General features: G+C 41.8%; 1 protein-coding gene and 1 pseudogene across 7 annotated transcripts in view; one reads left to right on the forward strand and one right to left on the reverse strand.

Annotated features, from left to right (window-relative positions):
* MYPN (myopalladin) overlaps window positions 1–15,228 on the forward strand; it is a 140,341-nt gene extending 125,113 nt beyond the window's left edge. For all 7 annotated transcript variants that reach the window (XM_074382313.1, XM_074382312.1, XM_003928675.3 and 4 more), the window contains one exon: window positions 1,412–15,228. In XM_074382313.1, coding sequence (XP_074238414.1) covers window positions 1,412–1,581 — 170 coding nt within the window. In that variant the 3' untranslated portion in view covers window positions 1,582–15,228. The remainder of the gene's footprint in view (window positions 1–1,411) is intronic.
* Window positions 11,875–11,988, reverse strand: LOC120367505 (U2 spliceosomal RNA; annotated as a pseudogene).
* Window positions 15,229–15,886: the final 658 nt, after the last annotated feature.

Genomic DNA, 15,886 nt, shown 5'->3' on the forward strand with positions numbered 1-15,886 from the left:
AGAGAGAGCCGAGAAGGGCTAAGAGACGGGGGGACTGGGAGGAGAGACTGTGCAAGAGCGGGCCTGACCGAGTGACTATCCTTTAGTGAAACGGCTCTAGGTTGGGTCCTCCAAGTTGGATTTTTCTGAATCCACTCAGAGGTTTGTAGACTGAAAAATGGAACCAAGATAATGAAATCAACAAAGGATCAATTTCTAAATCTGAATGCTAGAAAGGGGTACAGCTTTCGAGGACCCAGAGCACAAGAGTTCCCCACCTAGGGAACCTCCTTCTCCACATCAAGATCGCCAGAAACCTAATCAGATTTTCTGGTAATTTCTGAATCAGGGACCACAGCAGAGACTGCAGTTTGGGTGGGTATCTCACTCAGGCCATGTTCAAACCTTAAAGTCGTGTCTGCTAAAAACAGCAGCACTTAGTGAACATAAAAACTCTAATAAATACTGTCCCTGAACCATGGCTGATTGTACCCAAATTACTTTTCAATCTTCTTGCTGGAGCAATAGAACCTGATTAGGGTGGTGAGTAGGGAGCTAATGGCCAATTAGGGTGATTAGGGTATGAGGTAGGTACTGCTCAGAAGGTCGAATCCATTATTTGGCTTTCATTTCTGCAGCTTTCTTGTCTCTATCTTTTGAGGTACCCTCCTTTGAGAGCCTGCAACCCTCTGTACACGCCCCAAACAGACCTTCATGGTAGGTCGGTGGGAGGGGACAAGCCTGAGAAATCAGTGCAGTCACCCACTCTTCACTCATCTTACGGAATTCTTTCTTTCTCTCTCTCTCCTTCTTTTCTTCCTTCCTTCCTTCTGTCTTTCTTTCGTTTTGAGATGGAGTCTCACTCTGTCACCCAGGCTGGTGGAGTGGTGGTGTGCCTTGGTGTGATCTTACCTTACTGCAACCTCTGCCTCCCGGGTTCAAATGATTCTCCTGCCTCAGCCTCCCGAGTAGCTGGGATTACAGGTGTGCACCACCATGTCCAGCTAATGTTGGTATTTAGTAGAAACTGGGTTTCACCATGTTGGCCAGGCTGGTCTCGAACTCGTGAGTTCAAGTGATCTGCCCTCCTCGGCCTCCCAAAGTGCTGGGATTACAGGTGTGAGCCACCGTACCTGACCCCATCTTACAGGAATTTTAATCTCTCATTTGTAGGATTCTAATCTCTAACTAAATTTGAATCACAGATTTTGCAATTAGGGGCTTAAGACATCACCGTCGCAGTTTCCCTATTCCGGGCAGGGAAGGCTTTATTGCCCTTTTCTACAAATAGGGCAATTCGAACCCAGATATAGTCAAATGCTTTACCAAGAATCTGCAGGGAGCATCAGGGTGAGAACAGAATGCCCCTCTGCAGCGTACCTGCTGGACTGCCTTCCTTTGATCGTAACACATTATTTGGTCCATTTTCCAGCTCAGTGGCACCATCAGATCCCACCGCCCATGTCCATTCGGCCCAGCGGCAGTCGCTACGGATCTCTCACCAGTAAAGGACTTGACATATTTTCTGCCTTTTCCTCCATGGAAAGCACGATGGTGTATTCATACTCTTCTGGGAGTGTAGTGGAGAGTGATGAACTTTAAGAATGTCTGGGTGCCTGCTGTGTAAGGGAGCGGACTGCGGAGAGGAAAGAACAAGCCGGACTCAGTGGTTTCCAAGCAACCGAAGTTGAGTAAGTTCCCACGCTGCCGGACCGGTGGCAAGACGTGCTTTGAATAAGGCAGCTGGGGATTCTTGAAGTCTCAGCTGAGGGAGAAAGGTAGGGCTGTGCCTTCTAAAGATTCCAACAAAGATGTGAGAAGATAAAACAGATGAATCAAAGATGTCACACAGTTGCCATTCACTGCTTTGGGAAAAAAACTAGCATGCTCCCCTGCCCCCCGTTTTGTTAGGGATTTTAAGTGCAAGGAGCAATTAGGAGCCATATGCCTGGGCTAAGAGGAGTTAGACAGTAGTAACCTTAGGATATAACTAACTTACCAAACAATGCCAAAGAGAAACGTGGAGAGGTCACCATCATCTTTCATCGATCATATGTATAGCAGTAGCTTTGGCGAATTCACTAAATCCGCTTCCACTTAACGTTAGGAGGGCATGCCATACAACTCACGTATGGGGACGAACACTGCTGATTTGTATATCCTGGGTGTACTGAGCCACATACTAAGGTGTCAAAATGTGCCTGAGATTCCAAAAACTCACTGAGACACTTGATATTGCACAGTGCCCTTACTCTGCGGCCAAAACATGGCCTCACCAGCTCGTCTGCACCATTTTCTTTTGGGTGGTGACTGGTTTTTTTCTGTCTTTGCATATCCCTAGACACTAGAACTAAAGGGTTGTTAATAAACCAAGCAGAAAGAAACCCTCTGCGGGGTCACTTTTTAAACTACTAGCTTCAATTGCCACTTACAAAATGTGCAAGAGTCATCATTTGCCCATAAAATACTCCTCATGCATGCCTACCCTTCTCCCCAGAAGTCTGAGAGTGTAGGAGGAAGGAAGAGATACAGACAAGGAGAGGAAATGGCGGGAGAGTGCTGTTTTTGTCACTTGCCCCAGCAGAGCAGTGGTTTTGGAAGGAGAGCTCTTTAACAGCTTTGAAATGCTTTGAGATCATTGGGCAAAGTGCATTTTCCATGTAGAAAATATTCTGCTAAGTGGGAAAGTTTGGGGAAAGGGAAATATGCATCTTTATTCTAATCACCAATTCAAACCCTGCCTCTTAAGGAATTTTTAGACTTAAGTTCACGATGATATCCCTAGTGCCTAGAAGAGTACCTAGCACAAAGTAGACATTCAATAAATATTTGCTGGATGAATGAATCTTATATTATTATGTCTATTATAAGATAGCCTAATCTTATATTCTGCAGGAATATACAGCCCACACACCAGTCCAAACACTGCCCTGGGAATGCTCATCACAGCACAGTTTGCTCTAGGCTCTCCAGGGAAGTGAACTGCAGGTGTCTGTTATCAACTCCCTCAAATCTCTGGTGCTGTCTGTGCCAAGCAGCCTCAGCTGGCATTGCATTTGTATGAACAGACAGTAAGTGCTTAGAAAGGCTTGAAACTTTCTTCACTTCAAGGCAAGGATTTCCAGTATAAAAATAAATTCATTCACACGAGAAATCATTTGTATGTCTACTCTGTATGAGATGGCTGTGCTAGATACTGCGGCAGATACAAAGATATGAATAAGACACAGTCCCCGCCCTCAGGGAGCTCACAGCCTGCTAGGGAAGGTAATAATGGAGGCATGTGGAACGCCGTTTCTTGAAGCAAAATAGAAGTTTTTAGTGGTCTTCATTCTATTTTTTCATAACTTTAAAAATCTTTCCAATCCTTGTTTCTTAATAAAACAAAATGCCATAGGTTACATCCTCAAGCAATAACTATTTCAGTTATTCAGCAGAATAATTAGATTCTGCTTTTTAAAAATTTATTCAGTAACAGTAGTAAAATATAGGCAACCTTAATGGAATAGAATGCATTTCCTATGGAAGCCAGTAAAATACTATTTCCATATTGACTTCTATTATGAGATCTCTTATAAACAAAGAGCACTTTCTCTTTTTTTCTTTTTCGAGATGGAGTCTTGCTCTGTCACCCAGGCTGCAGTGCAGTGCTGTGATCTCGGCTCACTGCAACCTCTGCCACCCAGGTTCCAGCGATTCTCCTGTCTCAGCCTCCAGAGTAGCTGAGATTACAGGCACATCCCACCACGTCCAGCTAATTTTTGTATTTTTTATAGAGACCGGGTTTCACTATGGTAGCCAGGCTGGTCTCAAACTCCTGACCTCAAGTGACCCACTCACCTCGGTCTCCCAAAGGGCTGGGATTACATACGTAAACCACTGCGCCCAGCTTAAAGAGCACTTTCTAGCTCCATAATTGCTTTTAGATTGTACACTAGACCTCCTCATCACATCTACTTCTGTAAACCCTAGATAGTTCTCCCATGAAAGGATGTTCTTCATCTCTGTGGGTCTTAGCTTTCTGAATTTTTAATTTCTCGTCTTTTAGTGTTCAACAGAGAACTGGGATAAATATTACATTTGGCCACTAAGTGGCGCTGTCTAACCCCAAATATTAGCAGGCCTAAAAATTCCTGAAATTCGAGCTATTAGATTATGTTAAAGCAGGGTTTCCCAAACTCAATACTACTGACACTTTGGACTGCATAATTCTTTGTTATGTTGGACTGTCCTGTGCATTGTAGGATGTTTAGCAGCATCCCTGGCCTCTGCCTGTTAGACATCCTTTCCCCAGTTTTCGCAGCCCAAAATCTCTCCAGACATGACCATGTGTTCCCTGAGAGGCAGAATACCCCTTTGTTGAGAACCACTTAGTCACACAAATCAGGGCCCTGCTTTAAGAATTCTATTAGAATTCAACCCAGCACGATGACTCATGCCTGTAATCCTGGCACTTCGGGAGGCCGAGGCAGGAGGATCACTTGAACCCAAGAGTTTGAGGCCAGCTTAGGCAACACAGCGAGACTCGATCTCCACAAAATATTAAATTTTTTAAAAATCCAACTACAATTCAATTACAATGAGGAATATTTGAATAAAAATTTTAGTTCCATTGGATGTGTTTGTTTTCAACATATCCAAAATCAGATTCATCTTCCCATTATAAACTATTTTTCAACCTAGTTTAATGATTTCCGTTAATGGCACCATTGCGTTCCTCATAATTCTAATAAGAAACATCCAAGTCAGTTTTTGCTTCCTCTACCATATCAATAGACAAGTTCTGCTAATTATACTTCTATCATTCCTCTTATAGTCAGGATTTTCTTCCTTTCCCCTGCAGTGCTCCAGTTCACACTTCTATTACTGTCTTCACTTGCCCCTCAATATTTCTTTTCTTTTTTTTTTTTTTTTTGAGATGGAGTCTTGCTCTATTGCCCAGCCCAGAATGCAGTAGTAGTCTCAGCTAACAGCAACCTCCACCTCCCAGATTCAAGCGAATCTCCTGCCTCGGCCTCCCAAGTAGCTGGGAATACAGATGTAAGCCATTAATTTTTTAAAATCAAATTAGCCAGGCTAATTTTTGTATTTTTAGTAGTGATGGGGTTTCACCAAGTTGGCTAGGCTGGTCTTGAACTCCTGACCTCAAGTGATGCACCCACCTTGGCCTCCCGAAGTCCTGGAATTACAGGCATGAACCACCATGTCCGGCCACTTGCCCTCCATACTTCTGATTTAAACCATAACATACTCCTTCTGGTCTTCCTGACTCCAGTTCTGCTGTTTCTCCCTACTCAAACCCAGCCCAGATCTCAGTAGCAGATCATTCTTTGCAAAATACTGCTCCAGATATATTAATATTATTTCCAAGTTTTCAAACCCCTAAGGGCTAGCTGGAGCCAACTTAGGTACCAGCTGACCTGCTCTATGCTACCCTAATATGATCCCAAAGCTTTTCGTCCATTACTCAGAAAACGTTCCCAACACAACAGCAAACCTCACCCAGGCCCCTGCTTTCCAGCCACGTGCCTTTCTTCTGCCTCTGCCTGGAAGGCTCTCCTCAGTCTCCATCTATGGAAGTCTTAACAGTTCCTTCAAGTCCATCTCAAATGCCATCACTTCTGATATATTTTAGGATCTCCCACATTCCAACCTAATAGAATTTTACTTCCTTTGAAGCCTTATACCAAATTCCTTAAGTCTGGAGGAAGAGAAGTTTGCTTTCTAGTGTCTTTTGTTGGTTTGTTAGTTTGTTTTTGAGACAGAGTCTCACTCTGTCACCCAGGCTGGAGTGCAGTGGCCTGATCTCGCTCATTGCAACCTCTCCCTCCCAGGTTCAAGCAATTACAGGTACCCCCACACCACCACGCCCGGCTAATTTTTGTAATTTTAGTAGAGACGTGGTTTCACCACGTTGGCCAGGCTGCTCTCAAACTCCTGACCTCAAGCAATCCACCAGCCTTGGCCTCCCAAAGTGCTGGAATTACAGGCATGAGCCACCGCACTTGACCTGTACAGTTTATATAGAATACAATCTCTGTGTACCTGCCTACCCTCCCTCTTACACTAGCCCACTCTTGCTTGCATTAGGTTTTAGCTACTGGTTGGTATGGACTGTGTCAGGAGTTTGTCTTCATGCCTTATATAGAGGAGGCACTCAATAAATATTTATTGACCTAATAGGAATTTTAAATTGTATATAAGTAAGGATATTTCTATATAAAGTGAATTCGGTCTAAGCAGTGATTATTAACTTTGGCTGCATTAATTAAAAGCTCCTGAGGCGCTTTTAAAAAAATCTCAACACCCAGGCCATTTCCCAAATCAATTGAGTCAAAAGCCCTGGGGTTGTGACACAGGCATCAGTATTTTTTAAAGCTTCCCAGGTGATTCCAATGAGCAGCCCAGGTTGAGAAGATAAAAAGAGAGGATGCATTTAAACATTGATTTGATCATAGAACTTACTCGTAAAGGTGTGAAGGGACGCAGAAGGCGCAAGGCTGTAGTGTTGGAATCCGTGAGGAAGGTACGGCCCTGGTTACATGTGCAGTAGGCGCCTGGAAAATAGAAAGCAGCACACACATTGGCTTTATTAGACCCTACTATTTTGTGCTATATTCATTAGACATGCAGCATTCATGAAGCCCCCAAAGGAAGCTCAGAACCCTGTAGAAAATGGACCAGGGAAAGAAGGAAAGTGGATGCAATTTGCCTCGCCATTCATTTCAGAAATCTGTACAGATCCCCTCAGCACCCTTCTCTCCAAGCAACTGGAGGGCTTTTTATAACTTAGTAAGTCATGGCATTGGGGATTGGAGGGAAAATGCAGAAAGAAAATACACCATTAAAACCAAAACCGCCTTTCTGAGATATATCACCCTTCACCAAACTAAGGGTTTATTCAGAATTTCCAAATAGCAGAACTGGTTTAAATGCATCCTTCTCTTTTTATTCATCATTTAACTTTTGTAGGCATTCAATAAGAAAATATAGTCCATAGACAAGCAGCAAGTAGACTTAGGGCCTCAAAAGACACGTGCCAGGAAGAATCATTCCTAGAGGAGTCAAAAGATGACTTTGGTAAGGACAGTTTCACCTGGATAATCCTCAAATGATAAATGGGTTGCGCTCCACATATTCATGTGTAAAGTGGTTGTTTAAAACCAAGACTGTATTTCCTTACACCCATGTCATCCAGCGCTAGATTCCCAAGGGAATCCAGAAAAACTCATCTAATTCATGACTGATTACAGCACAAAAATACCTCCCGTTGCTGCCTCTCACGTCGCTGTGCTTCACAGACACCGCAGTTTTCACAAACTGAAAGTCGGTGGCAACCCTGCGAGAACCCGCGCTCTCACTGCCTGTTTCTGTGTCGCATTTTGGTAATTCTGGCAACAATTCAAAATATCATCATCTTACAGTTATGATGATCTGTGATTAGGCATCTTCAATGTTGCTATTATAATGACTTTGGGGCACCATGAACTGCACCCATAGGCAGCAGTAAATTTAATCGCTACATGTTATGTGTGTTCTGACAGCTCTACCAACCGGCTGTTCCCGCATCTCTCTCCCTCTCCTTGGACCTCCCTAGTCACTGAGACTCAGCAATATTGAAATTAGAACAATTAATAACCCTACATGGGCCTCTAAGTGTTCAAGTGAAAGAGTGGTACATCTCTCACTTTAAATCAAAAGCTAGAAATGATTGAGCTTTGAGAGGCAGGCACGTCAAAAGCTAAGCTAGGCCACAAGCTAGGCCTCCTGCGCCTGTTAGCCAAGCTGTGAATGCAAAGGAAAAGTTATTGAAGAAATGTATTAAGTGCTGCTCCAATGAACACAAAAATGATAAGAAAGCAAAACAGCCTTATTGCTGACATGGAGAAAGTTTGAGTGGTCTGGATGGAAGATCAAACCAGCCACAACATTCGCATAAGCCAAAGCCTAGTTCAGAGCAAGGTCTTAATTCTCTTCAATTCTGTGAAGGCTGAGAGAGGTGAGAAAGCTGCAGAAGAAAAGTTGGAAGCTGGCAGGGGTGGATTCCTGAGGTTTAATGAAAGAAGCCATCTCCGTAACACAGTGAAGCAGCGAGTGCTGATGGAGAAGCTGCAGCGAGTTATCCAGAAGATCCAGCTGAGATCATTGATAAAGGTGGCTGCACGAAAGAACAGATTCTCTTTTTTTTTTTTTTTTTTTTTTTGAGACAGAGTCTCACTCTATCTCCAAGGCTGGAGTATAGTGGTGCAATCTTGGCTCACTACCTCTCAGCTTCAAACCATTCTGCCTCAGCCTCCTGAGTAGCTGGGACTACAGATGCATGCCACCACTCCGTGCTAGTGTTTTGTTTTGTTTTTTGTGTGTTTTTAGTAGAGATGGGGTTTCACTGTGTTAGCCTGGATGATCTCGATCTACTGGCCTGGTGATCCACCCACCTTGGCCTCCCAAAGTGCTGGGATTACAGGCGTGAGCCACCGTGCCCGGCCAAAACAACAGATTTTCAATGTAGATGGAACAGCCTTGTGTTGAAAGAAGATGCCATCTGCGACTTTCATAGTTAGAGAGGAGAAGTCAATGCCTGGCTTCCAAGCTTCAAAGGACAGGCAGACTATCTCATTAGCGGCTAATCCAGCTGGTGACTTTAAGTTGAAACCAATGCTCATTTACCATTCTGAAAATCCTAGGGCCCTTAAGAATTGTGCTAAATCTACTCTGCCTGTGTTCTGTAAATGGAACAACAAAGTCTGGTTGACAGCACAAATGTTTACAGTGTGATTGACTGAATATTGTCAGCCCACTGTTGAGACTCAAAAAAAAGTTTCCTTTCAAAATATTACTGCTCATCGACAATGCACCTGGTCACCCAAGAGCTCTGATGGACACGTATAAGAAGATTAATGTTGTTTTCATGCCTGCTAATACAACATCCATTCTTGATCCAGCCCATTGATCAGGGAGTTATTTCCACATCCAAGCTTTATTATTTATGAAACACATTTCTTAAGGCTCTAGTTGCCATAGATAGTGATTCCTCAGATGGATTTGGGCAAAGTAAATTGAAAAGCTTCTGGAAAAGATTCACCATTCTAGATGCCATTAAGAACATTCATGATTCATGGAAGGTCAAAATAGCAACATAACAGGAGTTTGGAAGAATTTCATTCCAATGCTCATGGAAGACCAAGAGGTTCAAGACTTCAGTGGAGTAAGTCACTGCAGATGTGATGGAAGTAGCAAGAGAACTGGAATTAGTGGAGCCTGAAGATGGGACTGAATCGCTACCGTTTCATGATCAAACTTGAGCAAATAAGTTGCTTCTTATGGATGAGCAAGAAAAGTAGTTTCTTGAGATAGAAACTATGCCTGGTGAAGATGCTATAAACATTGTCGAAATAACAACAAAGAATTTAGAGTATAACATAAACTTTGTTGATAAGGGAGCAGCAGGGATTGAGAGGATTTATTCTAATTCTGAGGGACGTTCTACTGTGGGTAAAGTACTATCAGACAGCATTGCATGCTACAGAGAAATTGTTTATGAAAGGAAAAGTCAATCAATGCAGCAAACTTCACTGTTATTTTAGGAAATTGCCATAGCCACTGTAACATTCAGCAACCACCACCCTGATCAGTCAGCAGCCGTCAACATCAAGGCAAGACCCTCTGCCAGCAAAAAGATTACGAGTCTGTGATGGCTCAGATAATTGTTAGCATTTTTTTTTTTAGCAATAATGTTTTTTTAGTTGGTTTTTATTTGTTGTTGTTTTTTTCGAGACAGGGTCTGGCTCTGTCACCGAGGTTGGAGTGCAGTGATGCCATCTCGGCTCACTCTAACCTCTGCCTCCTGGGCTCAAGCCATATTCCCACCTCAGCCTCTCAAGTAGCTGGGACTATAGGCATGCGCCACAGTACCTAGTTAATTTTTTAAAGTTTTTATAGAGCCAAGGTCTCACTGTGTTGCTCAACCTTGTCTCAAACTCCTGGGCTCAGGCGATGTGCCGACTTGGGCCTCTCAGAGTGCTGGGATTACAGGTGTGAGCCACCATGCCCAGCCAAAGTATTCTTTAATTAAGGTATTACATTGTTTTTTAGACACAGTGCTATTGCACATTTAATGGACTACAGTCTAAACGTAACTTTTATGTGCACTGGGAAAGCAATAAAGTTATGTAACTGGCTTTATTGTCTGGAACAAAGCTCTCAGTATCTCTGAGGCATACCTATACCTATTACACTAGATTGGGTTATGGTCTGAAGAACAGAGAACTGGACAAAGCAGTGAATAACAGAAGAAAGACTACTTCCTCTTCCTTTTCGGTGCCTATGATGTGTCAGAGCTAGAGTGTCTATGATCCTTTCTGCATCTCGCCTTCATTATGTGTTTTTCCTCCCCAGGTGCCCTGTGCCCCATTTTCTATAATCTCACTGTATAACTCACGCCATTTCATCCCTCCCCCAAGGCCTGCCAGGGTGCTTCATGCTCCACAATGACCTAACTGCAGTTCCACGCATCTTGGCTTGGTATCCAGAAGAAAGCAGTCCAGTTGAATCAGTTCTTTTTCTTTTTTCTTTCTTTTTTTTTTTTTTTTTTTTTTTTTGAGACGGGAGTTTTGCTCTTGTTATCTAGGCTGGAGCACAATGGCACAATCTCGGCTCAATGCAACCTCCGCCTCCTGGATTCAGGCAATTCTCCTGCCTCAGCCTCCCGAGTAGCTGGGATTACAGGCACACGCCACCATGCCCAGCTAATGTTTTGTATTTTTAGTAGAGACAGGGTTTCACCATGTTGACCAGGATGGTCTCGATCTCTTGACCTCATGATCCACCTGCCTCGGCCTCCCAAAGTGCTGGGATTACAGGCATGAGCCACCTTGCCCTGCCTGAATCAGTTCTAAATGCCCAAGAGTCTTTTAACTTCACAGAGGTGCTGAATTTTTAAAAGCAATTGCTTTCTCACTCCCATCAACTTCTATTTGATAAAATTGCTGGCAGAGTTTTTTTAAAAAATCAAGCTGTAAAGGGAAATTGAGGGAACTGACTCAGAAACTCAAAGTGTTCCTGCTGATTACAGCCTCTTTCTTTCTTCCTTCTCCTCCACGTGCTCCCAAAGTACCTTCCAAGTTGGGACCTTGAGTTTATTTGCATATGGGTTATTTCTAAGTCAGTTGTAAACTCAAAACTGCCAGGAAAACCATAAATGTAGGCAAATTTACTCATAATAGCCTTTATACAGGGTCCCTTCCAGAGTGCTTGGGTAGCCTGCATTGAAAATATTTCCACTAATGGTTGAGCTGAAAATAAATGTGCCTTACCAGTAAAATAGTTACATAGACTTCAATAGAGTCAAAGCCCTTATAATCACTAATAGCCTTGTCTTGTTTTAAGTGGATCAATATTTCAGAAAGTTCATTACTGAAGCATTGCTTGAAGAATGCCAGGCATCTTCCAAACTTTGACAATGCAATGGTCATCAGTATGCTAAAAAGTTGCTAATATCATGTTTTTAAAAATCTGTGCAGTGCAAAAAAAATTGCACGTTTGCTAAAAATATGTTTGCCTCTTATTTCTGTCTAATTATATTAGTTAGCATGCTTGGTATTAAAGAACCATAAACAAGCTGCCTTTGGTTAATATGTACATAATAGCCACTTTAAATTCCAAAGAGAAATAGCCTTGAACTTGCAAGAAAGAGAAGGAGCACACTTTTCAATCCTCTGAGAATTGTACCATAAATGCTGAGTATTGAAAATGGCTGTGCTGCTACAAACACCAAATCACTAGAAGATTTTAAAATATAAGCGAATAGAAACTGTTTTTCTAATAATAAAAATTAAAATATTTCAACATTATTTGACAATAAGTATTTTAAGGCTGAAATAAATGTAGAAACTAGTTATAGTTTCCAGGTTTAAAGATTACTTTTTAATAATGAACCAATTTTTAAAAATTTCTTAGAACTGGTAAGAGCAGATATTACACTTGATCTTAGCTAAAAGGCAAAGAAGCAATTGAACTAATTTTTTTTCTTTTCTTTTCTTTTCTTTTTTCTTTTTTCTTTTTTCTTTTTTTTTTTTTTTTTTTTGAGACAGAGTCTTGCTCTGTCACCCAGCCTGGAGTGCAGTGGCGCAATCTCAGCTCACTGCAACCTCCACCTCCCAGGTTCAAGTGATTCTCCTGCCTCAGCCTCCCAATATATATATATTTTTTAAGACAGAGTCTTGCTGTGTCTCCAGGCACCAGGCTGGAGTGCAGTGGTGCGAACTTGGCTCACTGCAACCTCTGCCTCCCAGGTTAAAGCAATGCTCCTGCCTCAGCCTCCCAAGTAGCTAGGACTACAGGCGCACACTACCACGCCCAGCTAATTTTTGTATTTTTTAGTAGAGATGGGGTTTCACCATGTTGGCCAGGTTGGTCTCGATCTCTTGACTTCATGATCTGCCCACCTCAGCCTCCCAAAGTGTTGGGATTACAGGCGTGAGCCACCACGCCCAGCCCCAAATTTTTAAATGTACGAATGTATTTGATTTTTTTTTTTTTTTTTTTGAGAGAGAGTCTCGCTGTATTGCCCAGGCTGGAGTTCAGTGGCACAATCTCGGCTCACTGCAACCTCTGGCTCCTGTGTTCAAGTGATTCTCCTGCCTCAAGCCATCCTCCCACCTCAGTCTCCCAAGTAGCTGGGATTACAGGTGTGCGCCACCCACACCTGGCTAATTTTTTGTATTTTTGGTAGAGACGGGGTTTTGCCATGTTGGCCAGGCTGGTCTCCAACTCCTGAGCTCAGGTGATCTGCCCACCTTGGCCTCCCAAAGTGCTGGGGTTACAGGCGTGAGCCACCACCCTGGGCCTTATTTGACATTTAAAAGTAATTTTTAAAAATGATTCTTATTTAAATTGTATAAATTACTACATGTGTTATAACCTGGTGAAAATATCTCTAGAGCAACAGAAGGATAACTGGTTTTTTGTTTTCATTCTTAAATGCTTTTTAACTGAAAACAAAGACACTTTTAAAAAATGGGATTTAGGGAGGTGGAGGTTGCGGTGAGCTGAGACCGCACCGTTCCACTCCAGCCTTGGCAACAAGAGTGAAACTCTATCTCAAAAAAAACGGTGGGGGGCAGATTTAAAGATGGGGAGGCACAGTTTGACCAGTTTGGACTGGAAATTCATGGAGATATGAATATAGTCTTGTTGAAATAGGAGGTGTTTTCATACTCACAAGAAACAAATTATTTTTATATAACTAGCATAGTAAAAGTAATTTCTCAATATTCCAAAACTCCAAAAAATTAAATGTTTCTACACAGATTCAATGAGTTATCAGCAAACAAGACAGATTTCTATACTTTCCTCACGGTTTCTGTTATAAGAATCCAGTGCCTGTATACTAGTATCGACCATAGTCGTCATTACGAAAAGATGACTAAATGTGTATGCGTATACAGTATGAAAGTTTTACTGCATGTTTTAAGGAGAGTAAAAATCCTAGAATGATTCAAGTGAGAGAATTTGAATGCAACTATATTTTAACACAATATTGGTAAAACACGTTCCAGTATTTTGATTTCAGAGATGTCTTATCCTCTTTGATGATTTTCACTTAGTTTTTAAAACCATTAGCATTAAATTTCCTAACCTAATCTTCTCTTTTCATTATCTCCCTGCCTAGATAAAAATTTGTAGAATATTTAATAGCATTAGGAAACCTTCTCAGTTTATAAATTCTTAGGTGAATTCTAAGGAGGATTTTAGTCATTCAGATGAGTTTAGATAGATTCTCTAATATTTTCATAACTCTGGGCTCTCTGTTTCTCTAGCTGTAAAATGAGCAAAGTGCTTGAGGTTTTCTGAGAATGGAGGGGTAGGATAAATAAATAAATATTTATGAAGAGTTTAGACACCTCCCAAAATAAGTGGTAGTCGTTTTTAAAATATATATCTTTTTAAACGTTTTTAATGTTTAAAACATTTTCTCCAAAGTAAATGTTAACTTGTTTAAAAAGTTCACATTTCTTTCCTGCCCGCTACTTTGTCCTTCCTTAGAAGGGTAGTACACAATGATGGCATTTCTTCTTCCAAGATGACACATAGCAAAGAAATAAATGGAAAACCGAAAAAAAAAAAATCAAACAGATTTCAAGAACTATCCTGTCTGCTTTCTGTAGGCAGATTCCAGGGAAATTTACTTCAGCATAGGTAGAATAGCCTAGGGGAATTTTGACTCCTGCATCTATGATTGAAGCTAGTGGAAATGATGACTCCACCGTCCAGAGAAACAGCAAGGGAATTTCTGCATTCCTTTCTAGAATAAGCAGTTCAGAACAACTCCACAGTACTGTTCCAAATCCTAGTGAATAAGCATCCCATGCCAGCCTCTCAGTGGCCTTACGTTGAAATGAATCCGCTTTAGAATACCTGGTTTACGTGGACCCTCAAAAATAAGCATATCCTTTGGTCTCTGTTTTTGCATTCTCAGCTACATCAAGCCTGAATTTAATCCTGTTGATTCACATAAAGACTGACAAATGATGTACATGTGCATCCACACCCACATACACACAAACACACACACAATTCAAGTAAGGAGTCATGGAGCACCCACAGCTAACTTAATTCAACCCAAATCAAGTGACACCTCATAACGCTTTTTCTTTCTCTCCTTGGGTGAGTTCTTCCCACGTGAAAACACACCAGGCCCCAGAAGACTCGCAAAAAAATGTTATGCTTCCATCTCGGGAAGCTGGAGTCAACTTTTTTTCTAGAGTAATTTTTTTTTTTTTTTTTTTGGTTATTGAAATCTTAATGCAAAAGCCATTATAGTGGCCATTTTGAAATGCGTGCATTGCAGAAACTGTATATTTTGCCTCTATTACTAGAAAGCAATGAATAGATCTTGGCTTTTATCCCTGTTCCTCCACATCATGCATGTGAAGACCTTCTGTGGAACTGAAAACCAGTGATCATTTAAGCCAAAATGTCTGTGTGCATAAATCTCATCCTTCCTCGGAAGTTACATGGTACTGTAGTATGGTAGAGCACGTCATCTACATGACATCTGTTGCTATTCCCTAGTAGTGCTTTCTTAAAGATTTGTTGGGATTGTGTTTTGTTTGGAAACTTTGCAATTAGAAGAATAAAAATTAAAATTACGAATCAGAATTTAATATAAGCTGGATGTTTTTAAAGGCAATTTAGAGGATGTGATGGACTGTTTATGCATTAAATAAAATTTTATTTATTCTCAATTAATTGTTGGGTTTGTTTTGTATTTTTTTTTTTTTTTTTTTTTTTTTGGGTCTCACTCTTAGTATTCTGTGTTCTGTTATGTTATGTCATGGTCAGTCAGGTGTGTCCATGAGAGGAGCCATAGGAGAGGCTCATGAAAACAAACTTTATTGTACTCACAGATCCTAGAAACAGGAGGCATGTGGCACCATGCAGCGCCCCACGGGGAGGCACCAGCTTCGGTCAGGAGGCAGAAGGGGCTGGAGCCAGTTGAGAGGCTGGGCCACAGTCCTTACTGGAGTTTCTGTGAGAAAGGCAAGGATGGGCAGGATTGGCTTCTTTTAATAAATTGGACAGGCTCTAAGGAGAGGTCCCTAGCTGCCTACTATCTGGCCCTGAGATAATTAAGGCAGGTGAATATTACCTCCTGGTGTGTACAGGCCAGTTTTCTGGATTGGGTAGTCTGCATACCAAAGGCAAGCTTTCCTTTGAGCCCTTTTCTATCCTTAAAAATTGGCCAGCCTTAGGCCGGGCGCGGTGGCTCAAGCCTGTAATCCCAGCACTTTGGGAGGCCGAGGCGGGTGGATCACGAGGTCAAGAGATTGAGACCATCCTGGTCAACCTGGTGAAACCCCGTCTCTACTAAAAATACAAAAAAAAAAAAAAATTGACTGGGCATGGT

The sequence above is a fragment of the Saimiri boliviensis genome, chromosome 12, assembly GCF_048565385.1.
Source record: "Saimiri boliviensis isolate mSaiBol1 chromosome 12, mSaiBol1.pri, whole genome shotgun sequence".
Lineage (NCBI taxonomy): Eukaryota > Metazoa > Chordata > Mammalia > Primates > Cebidae > Saimiri > Saimiri boliviensis.